Here is a 14,225-nt window from a genome sequence, read left to right on the forward strand (position 1 = left end):
CTCTATTCCATAATGGTCTTGCAAGATTCTTCTCCCCTTTTTAGAGATGAGGGAAACCTCCACAGAGATATAGTTACTTACTCAAGGTCATGCAGGCCAGGTGCAGTGGCTCATGCCTGTAATCCCAGCTCTTTGGGAGCTGAGGTGGGCAGATCACTTAAGGTCAGGAGTTTGAGACCAACCTGGCCAACAAGGCAAAACTCTGTCTCTACTAAAAACACAAAGAAGTTCGCCCAGTGTGGCGGCATGCACCTGTAGTCCCAGCTACTGGGGAGGCTGAGGCACGAGAATTGCTTGAACCCAGGAGACGGAGGATACAGTGAGCCAAGATGGTGCCACTGCACTCCAGCCTGGGCAACGGAGCAACACTCCGTTTCAAAAAACAAAACAAAACAAAAGGTCATACAGACAGGAAACGGGAATATGAGGCTGCAAACACAAGCTTGCTGACCCTTGCCCTTGTGCAGTTTCCACAGTACCACATCAATTCTTCATCTTTAAACTCTGTGATGTCCCATTTCAAAATGCCCTAGTTGGCTTCTTTTTTAAAAAAAAAAAAATGAAATTCTCTCATTTCTTGAGCACTTACTATGGACTAGGCATGTAATAGGCCCTGTGATATGGAAGTGAATACAAGCCTGGCTTCCTGTCCTTGAGAAATTCAGTCTAGTGGAGAAGGAGAGCTCCATTCATTTATATAAATAGAAGGAATCTCTAGTTTTTTCTTTTTAAGGAGATTAAAATTATTGATTGACATAAAATTTTTGTATTTGGTGTTACATATGGATATGTAGTATACATACATATATATTATTTTTATAATTTGAAAACTTTCAAACTTTAAATTATGAAAGTACTTTACAAATGAATGCTGATTGTGTTGCTGTTCTATGTAAGAGTTGACGATAATGGAAGGTTGTAGATTTAGTAACACATTATTATGAGGAACTAAACATTTATCTGGGTGTGCTGTAGAATGTTCCACAATTTCCTAAAAGCTGGGTCTAGAAAACACGGTAAAATGCAAATACTCGAAGATCCATGAATCCATGTCATTTTTTATTGGGAGCATGGTGTTATTTGTATTGTCACCCCTAGAACTCACTGCTCCACTTTTTCCACCATCCCCTGGCTATTTCAGCTTGATTTTATAGGAGCAGAAACAAGAGGGAAGTTTGTTATATTTCAGCTATGATTTCTTTGAGTCACATCAATGAAACATGCTTTAGAACAGCAGAGCTCATAGATATGACAGGGTTGCAAGATCTGAAGGCCAGATTTGATGTACAGTATTTCTTTTTTTCCCCCACAGTCTTTGACTATAACTAATAAGTGGTAAAATTCCCAGTAATTTGCCAAATGCCTGACAGGGTTAATGAACTGGTGACATCAGGATGCTGGTGCATTAGACGCATTTTGTGCAGAAGTTTTGTAAAGCCTCTCCTGATGGAGATGCTTAGAGATGAAGCACCAATGTGCTGGTAAATGGCCTAAGGGTAATTTAGTTATCCTAAACAGTCTTAAACATATTTTCCTAATGGAAAATTCTTAATGGAAATTTTTGTTGTGGTAAGCATTGGACCACTTAGAGTTGTTGCTCTCGTATTCCATTTGTCTGAAAAATACAGATGGCACCAAAAAACCAGACATATTAGCCTAATACCACAGTGGATGACATCAATATAGTACTTAGGGAGAACTTGATACACTCACCATAAAGCCTTTTAATTGTCCCTTTCATAGAGTTGGGTAGGCAAGCCTATTTCCAATTTAAAAGAAAAAAATAATCATTCAGAGCAGGATTTGCAAAAGGAATTTTCATTCATTAGTGACCATCAGGATTATTTTCCCCACCAATTTTACAATCTTTAAGGTGCTGAACGCCATGGATTTCTCCTCAGAGTGGCAGAAATTTATCATTATCTGTTCTCTGGGGAATTAAATAGATTTTTTTTTAATGCTCCACTGAGGCCACAATTTTGCTATTATGCTCAGATAGCCCCAGAGCTTGCAGATGCTGGCACTTCTGTCTTTTTTTCAGATGAGTGATACAATCATGCCGAGAAGCCAAAGGAACACTTTTAATTCATAAGCAACTTCATTACATAGTTTGGTTACATTGAAAGTCTGCCTAACATCCCACAAAATCTGTCCTCAAACTACAGAGTTTATTTTCCTGAGTATTTATAAATTCCAAAATCAAAATCAGAACAAAAGCAGCTCAAAAATAGTTTTCTTGGTTGACAGTAATGTCAGAAAACTGGTCAACTCTGAGAGTATGTGTCAAAGCGAGAGCATTCAAACTGTCTGTGATTCAGCGTTGCTGCATTGTGGCCTCTACATTGCCCCAATTGTGTTGCATTTGTGAGTCAAACTCATTTTGCCTCAGCATGCTGCATAATGAAAGCATTTGTTCTCATTCTCTCACCACCCGCCACCCTACTGCTTCAGTTCCAGGCCATTACACCCAAAGTCTCTGACAGAGAAAAAGGAGCTCACTTTAGAAGACTTGGAAGGGTCAGCAGGATTGCTGGACTTGGAGCAAAGCTCTGACCTAATTTATGTCCGTTGGTTATTTGGAGAGAGCTTAGCTGTTTGTACTTTGTTTTCCAGCCATAGGAGGAAGGAGCTACAGCATATGTCTTCAAAAGCTGTTTCTTTTGCCATGTGTGATATAGACTATGGGCTATACGTTCTGTTTAGAACATAGTCGTTTATTCATCAGGGGCAAATTCTTAAGTGTAAACATGAATTACTCCTACCTTCAGTCTATTGTTAAGCCCTTTGCTTTATTTAAGCAAGTAACAATTCTGAGAGGTAAAATCTGTGCACTGGAAACAAAATAGAAACCATTTTTACCAGAACAAAAAGAGAAGGGAGAAAAAAAGGATTGAGGAATGCAGCATAAAACTTCTCAGCTTATTGAGATTTCCTTTTCCTTGTAGAAAAGACAGATAAATGTGTGAGTGCTGGTAATGCTTTTCTCAAGTAAAGAAAGACACCTTTGATGTCGCATTCCTGACCTCAGATGCTAAGGAACGAGGTTAAAGAGCTTTTGGTCAAGTTTTTACTGTTGCTATGTGGCTGGTTTGGATAAACACTGTAAATGCCAGGCTCAAACTGCCTGTTTTTTTAGCTGTCATTTCTGCTGTCACCAACCTGAGAACTTCAGGGCTTCTCCCTTTATTCAGCCTTGGAACCACGGCCACAGTCACTTACTTACCTTCTCCTTCCAATGAGCCACCACCCTCATAGTGAAGCTGTTCTTTAAAGACCAAACCACTTAACTCCAGCGTGAGGATGCTCAACATATGAACTACATACAGATACGCCGATTAAAGTGAAGCCTCTGTATGAAAGGGGACGATAACTCCTCAATCATGAATTCTTTTCTTCCATTTTCCTTGTCCGGCGCACTCTCCCCTCTGCTTCTTTTCCAGCTGGTGATCTGACAAGTCATATTTCTCTTACAGCCGAGGTTAGAGAAGCTCTTTCTCTGAGCTTCTCTGATAACTGTTCACTGAGGAAGTGGCCAATTCTTTAAATTTTCATTCAGGCAAAACTAAAACCATGGCTCTCTTCAAACACCTTGCATAGCTATAGCTTCTGGTCCCCCATGACAGAAGTTGTTTCTCTCTCCTGGGTTTTCCTGGGAGCCTGGGGTTCTTTGACCTAGTCTGCCAATATTCCCTTTCTTTGTTCAATGCCTTTTGTTCATGTCTTCATCCTTGTTACTTTTTTCATTTTCCCCTTCTCCACAATAGGAGTTCAAATGGAAAACATCATCTGTCTCAAGCAAAAGTTATTTGCATACATGGTTGTAAAGAAAAGCAACTGATTTTCTTTAACCTCTCAGGATCAGCCTCTTTATTTTTTACATTTCGTAAGAGTGGTAAGAGGATTGCCGATCAGAAATTAGTTGGCCATTAAAATTTCCTCATCTGTGAAAATGAAGGGATTGAAACAGATAATCTTTTAATGATCTTTCTAGCCCTAAAAATATCCATGGCACTGATGATGTCCTGTCTTTTTATGGGGGAGGCCAGATGGATGCTCAGCTCTCCATGCTGTGCATCTGCTTGGTGAGTGGCTTGAACATCTGTTTGGGACCTGTAATACCAAGGCATTGCAATTCCCCTTGCTCACCGTTTCAGCTAGCAGCGGCAGAATGCCTCTCCAGAAGGTGTCAGCACTCTTGTCTCTGGAAGAGCTTTTTATTCCCATTATTTCCAAGAATAATAAGAACTAGTTTCCTGTATATTTCCTTTTTGAGGCTGGGAGATCTATTTTGTGGTAGTGAAGAAAATATGCATATTCTTCTCAAATATCTCAAAAAAACAGGTTTACTATCAAATCAATATTAATTTATAGAACATAAACTATAGATCAAACAGGTGAGAAAATATTTTGACATTTTATCAAAGGAACATTTTATCAAAGAAGCCAACCATCTTTATTTTATCAATAGACTTTATTTTTTAGAACATTTGTACGTTTATAGAGAAATTGAGCAAATAGTACAGAGTTCTGGGATTATCCTCTCCCCTTAATTTCTTCTATTATTAACATTTTATATTAGCATGGTATATTTATTGTAATTAATAATAAATTATTATTAAATAAAGTTATTGTGTTATTATTAACTAAAGTCCATAGTTTATTGAGATTTTTAAAGTTTTTAACCAAATGCCCATTTTCTCTTCTAGGATACCACATTTATATAGTCGTGTCTTATTATTCTCCTCTTGGCTGTAACAGCTTCACGGACTTTCTTTGTTTTTTATGCTCTTGACAATTTTGAGGAGTACTGGTTAAGTATATTGTGCGATATCCCTTTATTGAAATTTGTCTGATGATTTTCTTATAATTAGACTGGATTACATGTTTTGATCACGGAATAAAGTGCCATTTTCATCACATTATATCAAGAGTAGCACTGTGAACATGACAGTGCTGTTGATGTGAACTCTGGTCACTTGGCTGACAGTGTTTATATGATTTCTCCACTGAAGCCAACCATTTTTAAACCAGTGTTGACTATTCCTTCAAATAAAAATTCTAGATTCCATATTTGGAAATTAATTTAAAATTAACTTGAGAAAAGACCTTGAAAATAATAAAAACAAATGAAAGAGTTCATTTTCTTCTTTCTCCTGTCTAATGAACATAGACCTACACAACTAAGCTCATGGCTTACTCAGACCTTTTTCCAAGAGAAAGAATTTTTTTGTAGTTGACACACCAGGAGATAAAAGGGGAGGAAGCAGAGGATGGTATTTTTCTCTGGGATGTGTCAGCTCCATGAAGAAATTGCTGCCCTACAGACACTGATCCACGACTGTCAGTTCAGATATTTCATTCTGGCTGAAAGACAGTGAAAGAAATGACCACCGAGAAGGGTATTTTCAGCATTTCTAACACCTCACTTAGGGAAGGGAAAGGCATTACCTAAGCCTTGTGTGCTGCTTTCTAGCTCAACTCTAACCAAGTTGATGGGGGCTGTGAAGCCTTTCCTGTGGGTGTAGTCTCATTGTTTTTATTTAACAATGAGTGAAAGCAATAGTACAAAGACTTGAATATCTTTATGCATATTTTAATAATAATGAAAGTTAGGAAAGTAACTTCTTTAACAGAATACAGATGTGACATTAGTAATTAGGATTCCAAATACCACATATTGGAGTTAAGAAAAAAGGAGTTCCCTTTCAATTAAACTGATTGCTTAAATTTGTGTATTTACATATTTTCTTAGTGACATCCAAAATAATTTTAAACTATTTATAATTTTCTCATTTTGTTAGTTGTTATTTACATTATTACTAAGATGAACATGCATATACAATTTCTTCTTTTTTCTCCCTCTGGCCCCATAAAAACCCAATTTTCTTAGCCATTAGCATTGATGAGAGGATTCTAAACAAGGTTTTCTCTGTAGGATTGGGTACAACGTAGGCACCTAACAGAGTGAACTATTTTATGAATAGTAGAAATAAGTTATAAGTAGTATGAGAATTATGTTACTTCTTCTGCATTTCTAATATCCATCACATCTTCAGTTTTAGTGATAGTGTGTCTTGGTTCCCATCTTCATTTTCTCTGCTTTTCATCAGTCCATCCCTGTAGCCAGAGCAAGTTTTCAAATATTAAACTTAATCACATCCTTTGTCCATATCTGCACACCATGATGACTCTGGATTGCTGTCATTAGTTTTCCATCCTGCATCCCCTATATGATTATAAGATCTGTGAGTGCAGGAACAGTGTCTCATTCACACCTTTGAACAACCCCCTGCACACTGTAGACTCAAAAACCACAGGCTGAATGAATGAATGAATGAATGATATAGCTATTTTGGGAGGTCATCTCTCCATATAGACCAAAATTTTGGTGTTGTTTTTGTATTACTGGCCACATTTCATGAGGCTCTTAAAAAAGTCTTTTGTGGAAATTTTCAGATATGGACCAAAGTAAAGAGAATAATATAAGGCATCTCATGTATCCACTTAGCTTCAAAAATCGTCATCATTTTACTAATTTTGTTCCATCTATCTTCCACCCCACATTTTTTTTGTTTCATTTTTCTGGAGCATTTTAAAATGAACACCAGATATTATGTCATTTTACCTGTGAATATTTTATTATGCCTCTAACTAGTAAGACATTAAAAAAAACCATATCCACCATGCCATTATTACCCCTCTTTAAGATAGTTTAATATCAAATATCTAATATCCTTATCTCCCTGATTATCTCCTATCTCAAACCTGCCTTTTTTTCTCAATTGGTTTGTTCAGATTAGGATCCAAACATGGTCTGTACATTGCTTTTGGTTATGGTGAAGCATTATTTAACCTTCACATATAGGGGAGTGTGATTTATGTCAAAGATGGTAAGTGATGATCTGCATAAAGAATGTATTTCCTGATAGACACTGGGGACTTCAAAAGCGGGGGAAAGGGAACAAGGGAGATAGGTTAAAATTTATCTATTGGGTACAATGTTCACTATTTGAACTTACCTTGAGAAATCCTGCTTTGTATATTTGCTTAAGCCAATATTAACCCAACTTAACACTTTCCTTCAAGTCTCCCTCTTTCCATCTTTCTCCTTCCCCCAGTTTCCATTTCTATTCTGTCCTCTTAATTATGTCAAAACTCAGCTTAAGTTTCATCACCTCTGTGAAGATTACCCTCCACCAAGCCCTTTAATGCCTGACCCACCAATATGCCATTTAGTTTACATTGCCTTGATTTATAAAACCAACTATGCGTAAGACCAAGGCTTTATGAAGCAGGAAAACCTAGATTTGGTTTTCATTCCTGCCATTGAGCAATATGGTGTTGGACAAGAGCCTCACTTTCCTTGTCTACAGAATGTGGATAATAGGAGGGTTTTCATGAGGTTGTTTTGAATACCAGTTGAGATGATGTATGTAGTCAATACAATTTTTGGTACTTGGGAACACACTATAAGTTATAAATTTTTATTATTAGCTTTTTTGGTTTAATTGTGTCATCTCCAACTACATTGGAAGGCACCTATATAATGCCTTATACACTGTTAGCACTTCATACCTTTTTGTAGGGAGTCATTTTTTTTGGGTATTAGAATGACCACTTTTAGCCCCTGGGATTTCAACAGCCATCTAACTATTCATCCAATTATTCAGATATGGGTTTTTAGTAGTTGTGATTGGATAACTATAAGGTATAAATGGAAGCATACATTCCAGAAAATGGCCAGAATGTGAGGGAAAGCAACTGTATCTATTATTTAGTATTTTAGTGCTTGTTAAAGTTAGGAGAAAAAAATACTAGGTTAAAATTAGTGAGTCTTCATCTTTATAGGAAGTTTTTAAATAAAGTTTAGGGAAGAAAGAGATGCTGATAAGCTGATGCTGAAAGTATCTGTCTAGTTAATTTTTTATTACAAATGGTTTTCAGTGTTGTTTCTTTGCAATCTCAAAACAAAATCCCTGCCTTAAAAGAAGAAAAAGCCCAGGCATGGTGGCTCTGCCTGTAATCCCAGCATTTTGGGAGGCTGAGGCAGGCGGATCATGAGGTCAGGAGTTCAAGACCAGCCTGACCAACATGGTGAAACCCCGTCTCTACTAAAAATACAAAAATTAGCCGGGCACCTGGCACGTGCCTGTAATCCCAGCTACTCAGGAAGGAGGCTGAGGCAGGAGAATTGCTTAAACCCAGGAGGCAGAGGTTGCAGTGAGCCAAGATCATGCCACTGCACTCCAGCCTGGGCGACAGAGTGAGACTCTGTCTCAAAAAAAAAAAAAAAAAAAAAAGGAAGAAGAAGAAGAAAAAGAGATGTAATATATTTCACCATGGAAAGTTGTTCAACAGCCAGAGGCCAGGAGAATCAAATTAAATTGTGAATCTGAAGGCAGCCAGGAAAGTGCATTTTAAACTGAGCTAAGCACAAGACACTGCATCATTAAGAGAGGAGAGTTACAGAATCACAGTGAAGAGGAGAGCACTTAAATTGCTCTTGAGTTTCCTGGAGAAGAATAAACATGTATGCAAAAGCCCAGGAACTGGTTTTTCAGTTTCAAAAGGAAATAATGTGTGTTCTGTCAGTGGAGCTGAGTATTCAAAGGCTCTACAGATCATCCCAATGGGAGCTGGAAGCAAGGACTTGAAGCAGTAGCTTTGTGTCTTTGGCAGTCTCTTGAAATTGGGACTAAAATTAAAAGTAGCTGAGTGCAACCAGTTCTAAATGTCAGATGGAACACTTTGCTCAGCATGCTGTGCACAACATTGATTTTCCTATGTTCCACATTGTTGTGTGAGATGTTGAATCAGGTTCCTGTTGGCGCATTCACTAATATAAGAACTGGAAAGCAACTTGGTCCACAATTAATATTCTGTGATGCTATTGTCTGTATGCCTTGGACTTTAATTGGGCCAGGTTTTTGTGAACCTCTTTTATTCTTTTGACACCTGGAGGCTATGTTCTTCTTATTTCAATTTGATTAGTCTTTTTCGTAGAAAGTTCTTATGAATGCTTAAATGTTGTCCTTTCTGAATTTGTACCAAGACACAGAGAGGATTGTTCACCACATACGAAGTGAACTATGGGAAGATTTTTTTTTCAAAGAAGTATTATGGTAGCTATCTGATAACTGTCATTACATACACAGTTCCAAGGGAATTTAAAAACAGGGTTATGATTTCAGTGTCTGAATATGTGTTTATAATTTTAATAGCTCCTATTAAGGTTTATGTGAATGTGGACACCACATCTGTTGAAATTATAATCTTTTAATCTAGACAAAGAGTAGATCAAGTAAGATAAGGGGAAGAAAGAGGACTGTGGGCATTGAACAGGGTATGTGCCAGAGGGCTATTCCCAGGAGTTCAGAGAGCCTCCTGGAAACTGAAGAATGACACTTCCTTGACTCCATCCATAATAGCTCTAAATACTAATGGTTCACAAGAGAGAGAGTGAAAACCCTCTGGACAAGAAAATCCAGGAATTGTTTCACACTGGGCTATGGTCCTCAAACTTCCAACTGCATCAAAATTATCTGGAAGGCTTGTTAAAACACATAGTATTGGGCCCCACTTCCAGTTTCTCATTGGAAGGTGGAGGGGGGCCCGATAATTTGCGTCTCTGATGAATTTCCAGGTGATGCTCATTCTGCTGGTCTAGGAACCACTGGTATAAGGCAGTGATTCTTGCCATATTTTCCTATGCTTTAATATGCAGAGGGATCATCTTGGAGAGTTTGTAGAAAGTGTAGTCTTTAAAAATTATACTGAGGTGGGACTCAACACTGAGATTTCTGAAAAAGCACCCTTAGTGATTCTGCTATAATTGGTCCAGGGATCCTAAGCCATTGGATCATTTCTAACACTTAGTATTTGAGTCTTTCATGTTTCCATAACCATTTATGGGCTTGAATGTCAGTGAATGGCTAAGTTCCAATATGCTTTGAAGAATAAGAGAAAATAAAGTAGAAGCATGGCGATATGTTAGTGGCTTAATGATACCAGAGGTGAAATCAAATCTCATGAAAGTCTGATATATAGTGATTCAATAATGTGAGCAGTTAGCATAACCTGATGTAATATAACAAGATTTTGGCATTAAAAACTTGTCCAATCTCTTGATATTATGTAACATGTAAATAAATCAAATCTTTTGAAAGGAAGCAGCAAAATATAATAAAAAAAGAAGACTTCTGTGATGCATATATCCTGGCTCTGGCATTTACAATGCTGGTCAGGTCACGTAAACTTTACGATGTTTAGTTTTTCTTACCTGTAAAGGAGACTTAGTAATTCCTATTTTACCACGTGTCATGAAGGATAAATAGATACGATATATGAGATGGCTAGTGTAGCTTCTGACATATTGTAGATGTTTAACAAATGGCAGTTATAAAAGGAAGAAGAAGGGATAGGCCACACGCATCTGTCATTTCTTAGTTTTTGTCATTGACTCTTAGGTAGGGAATGCTTATCCAATTTAATACTCTTTGGTCAGCAATTTCAGCCAATGCTTTTTCATGCATTTAGACAGACTCTGAAAGTAAACATAATCTCTCAAGATTCTTATGAATCTACTTATGATTGAATGGACATTCTCATATTTTTAAAAATCTATTTCTCTTACATATTAATAGGCTATTTTTCATCTTTTATCACATTCTGTTTTCGCTACTTTACTGAACTCTTGAAATGTTCAAATATTTTTGCTTTGCTCTTTTGCATTTATAATAGTGGCTTTTTAAAATGAAGAACTCCATCAGTGCCTCCTATAAGCTTATTTTGATTTGAAATATGGAAACTGTTCTTAATGATAAATTGAAATGATTTCAAACTTCTAATATTTTCTCTTTTTTATCCTTTTAGGTAAGTAATGAAAAGAGACATGAAGAATTGATATTTCAAATGACCACCATGTTGCAAAAGGTACTTTTGGTATTTTAAATATTACTTTAAAGGAATCTTATAAAAAGACACGGAGGTTAGAATGTAATTAAGTACTATTTTGGTAAAAACAATTTTTATGAAAACAGATTTAAAGATGTTATAGCATTAACAATTTTTTAATTATAAGAAATGTAATATACTGTAAGACTTCTTTCTGTAGTCTAGGCAATTATCATTGGTATCATTTGGGAATGAAAAGGTAAATAGATTGTCTCTTCCTCAAGATATTCATTGCTGGAAAAAGGGAGGTGGAGGAAAGAAATCTGAATACAATAGACATAATAAACACATTGGGATTTGTTCGCCAAAGTCATCTATTTTCTCTAAAGGCTTATGAATTTGTTTTCTGTGATCAGAACATTATCTTCATAATTACTTATAAAATTGATTGCTATAAGGTTGTCAATAAAGTGATTTGATTCTAAATAATTCAAATAGATTGCATCCATGTGGAGAATTCTCCAGATTCTACATTTAAATCAAGGGGAAGGAGGGAAGAAGGAAATATTAGACTTAAATGATAGAATGTAAAAATTCTTAGTCTATTTATATCACACACATGATTTGGGGAAATCTGCTTGTATTTTTAAGTCATGAATCTCATCTAGAAGAATCCATTTCTTTTCTAGAAGGAATCTATGAAATATTGTGAAAATCATCTCATTTGGTTACAGAGGAAACAATTACATGGTGAACTATTGGATGAGTTGTATGACACCATTAACATTGACAATCATGCAAATATCCATGATGTTTCAGGTGCAATAAATAATATATGGTGCCTTTGTACTAGATTAATAATTTAATCCAAGAACAGAAGATATGCAAGAATGCCAAAAGAGGAGAAATCAACTTAGCTTTTTAATAAAATTGCAATTTTTAAAGCATTTCTCATTTTGCTTAGAAATTTCCTCAAGGCCTTACAAAATTCAGGTCATGTACTATTGAAGATAAGATAAAAGGAGCGGGGAATAACTTAAAATTTTATCCTCTTTGAATGATAATTATTTATCATACATTTTCTATACTTTGTGCCTATTCTTTTGAGTGCTAAAGGAGAATTAGACAATTTTATTAATGTTGATAATGAGATACATTAATCAGCTTGGGCTATTTTCTTTTTGTTTTTGTTTTGTTTTTTGAGACAGGGTCTCCCTCTGTCACCCAGGCTGGAGTGCAGTGGCACAATCATGGCTCAGTGCAGCCTCCACCTTCCTGGCTCAAGTGATCCTCCCACCTCAGCCTGCTGAGTAGCTGGAACTGCAGACATGCACCACCATGCCTGACTAATTTTTAATTTTTTTGTAGAGATGGGTTCTGACTATGTTGCCCAGGCTGGTCGTGAGCTCCTGAGCTCAAGTGATCTGCCCACCTCAGCCTCCCACAGTGCTGGGATTATAGGCATGAGTCACTGCGCCTGGCCAGCTTGGGCTATTTTTAGAAGGGCAGATATTACTCTGCTTTGTTACATAATTAATATTATTATATGAATATATTCCAATACATTTTGCTTCATTTGAGACTTCCAGGTATAAAAGCTAAGTCAGAAGTTGGATAGATGAATCTTAGAAGCTCAGAGGAAAGATCTGTGATTATAGTATGATAAAGGAGAACCAATTCCACTTCTTGACAAAGAAGGGAAGAATAATGATTTGTTAGTGAGTGTCAAATGTTGCTGACAGGTCAAGAAAGATGAATGCATCAACAAACCAGCTGGAGTTTTACATATAAATGTCCTCAGTAACTTTGGCAAGGGAAGTTTCAGTAGAGAAGCAGGGGTAGAAACCAGACCAGATTAGTTTGAGAAGTAAATAAGAGATAAGGGGATAGAGTTAGCAAAAAAGATAGCTTTTTGAAAATTTTGTCAGGAAATAAAAGTGTGGAGAATCCAGGGTCTGGATAGGGAAGTTGGGATGAGAGAGTCTTGAACATGTTTACATTTTAATGGGAACAGTGCAGAAGAAGGAGAGAGATTGGAGGTATGGGTTTCTGAAAAGGAAGGAAGTGATGGAGGAGGTGGTCTAGGAAGAGGGATTACCTATAGCCAGTGGGAAGGACAACATGCACATCAACACAGCTAAGGCAATCTCTGTAGGATGCGTGCAGATACAGATAGGTTTGTAGATTTGGTAGGGAAAATTGAAGGGGATGTCAAGAAAAATTTGTATTTTCTCTGTGAAGAAGATGTGGCCAGAGTAGTTAATGAGGATTTGAGGAAAAGGGCAAGGATTGAAGTATTGTTTGTGGAGAAAGAGAGAGAGAGAGAGGTCAATATTAGATTAGGCAAGTATTGATGACTGGGAATTTGTAGTATCATCAAACCCCTTAAATTTATAAGTGTATTATGTACATGAATATTACTCTCTAAAAATCAGAAATCAGGGATCATCTGTTTTGAGGGAAGGTATAAGAAAGATTTGACTCTTCTTTTCTTAGGTCCTCAGTTTTGGTATGTGTCCTAATAACAGCATTTTCATGGCAAAATTTAAGAACACTTTTTGACCTTGAAGAAAGGATTACTTTAACACTCCAAAATGTATGTCCTTTTTGCCATGACTGAAGAGAGCCTGCTGTCCTTACCCAGGTGTCCTTAGGTAGGCACATTCTTTCTGCTCTGCTAAGCATTCTTTGGACAGTAGAGTTAGACTGAAAGTGTTAAACAGGCCCTGAAGATGAAAGACTTCAGTCTGCTGACTTTGAATTATAAGAAGGTTAATATGTCCATTTAACTAGAAACTCTAAATTTCTGCATCCCATTTGACTTTTAGGAGTGTTTACTTGAGGGCATAGAGCTCTTTGTAAGACTGAAGGGATCTTTTAGTTCAGGTACTTAAATTTTTTTTTTTTGTTAGCTGCAAAACCATTTTGAAAAATAAAATCTGGCATTAACAAAGAGAACTATTCTGATTACAGTGGGCATGCAGGATGTGGAACCCACCCACTTATCCCTCTTCTTTCCCCTCCTCCTCATCCTACTTTCAGGAAGTTCCCCTGAGACATCCTCATTGAATCTGGTGGCTCCATTGAACATTGTTTGAAAAGTACAATTCTAGGTGATCACAACTATATTGAATTTCATCAAAACATGAAATTCTTAAGATAAATTACCTGTTGTTTGAGGATAATTTTTTTCTTTACAATTAAAATAGGCAGGTTGGTATCTACTTTAACCTGAGGTATAAATTCTTACCTTATATTGATAATTTTAGTGATAGTAGATACTAATTTTATCAAGGAAGCTCAACAAAAATCACTGCTAAATATATTACAAA

The 14,225-nt window shown here is 36.6% G+C and overlaps 1 protein-coding gene across 20 annotated transcripts in view; it reads left to right on the forward strand.

The window, feature by feature from the left end:
- Window positions 1–14,225, forward strand: part of ANK2 (ankyrin 2) — a 678,765-nt gene that overhangs the window by 190,915 nt on the left and 473,625 nt on the right. For 18 of the 20 annotated variants that reach the window (XM_063705469.1, XM_063705472.1, XM_063705471.1 and 15 more), the window contains exon 2: window positions 10,873–10,932. The exons of the other annotated variants lie outside the window; for them this stretch is intronic. In XM_063705469.1, coding sequence (XP_063561539.1) covers window positions 10,873–10,932 — 60 coding nt within the window. The remainder of the gene's footprint in view (window positions 1–10,872; window positions 10,933–14,225) is intronic. 20 annotated transcript variants of the gene reach the window in all.

Source organism: Gorilla gorilla, chromosome 3, assembly GCF_029281585.2.
Source record: "Gorilla gorilla gorilla isolate KB3781 chromosome 3, NHGRI_mGorGor1-v2.1_pri, whole genome shotgun sequence".
Taxonomy (NCBI): Eukaryota; Metazoa; Chordata; class Mammalia; order Primates; family Hominidae; genus Gorilla; species Gorilla gorilla.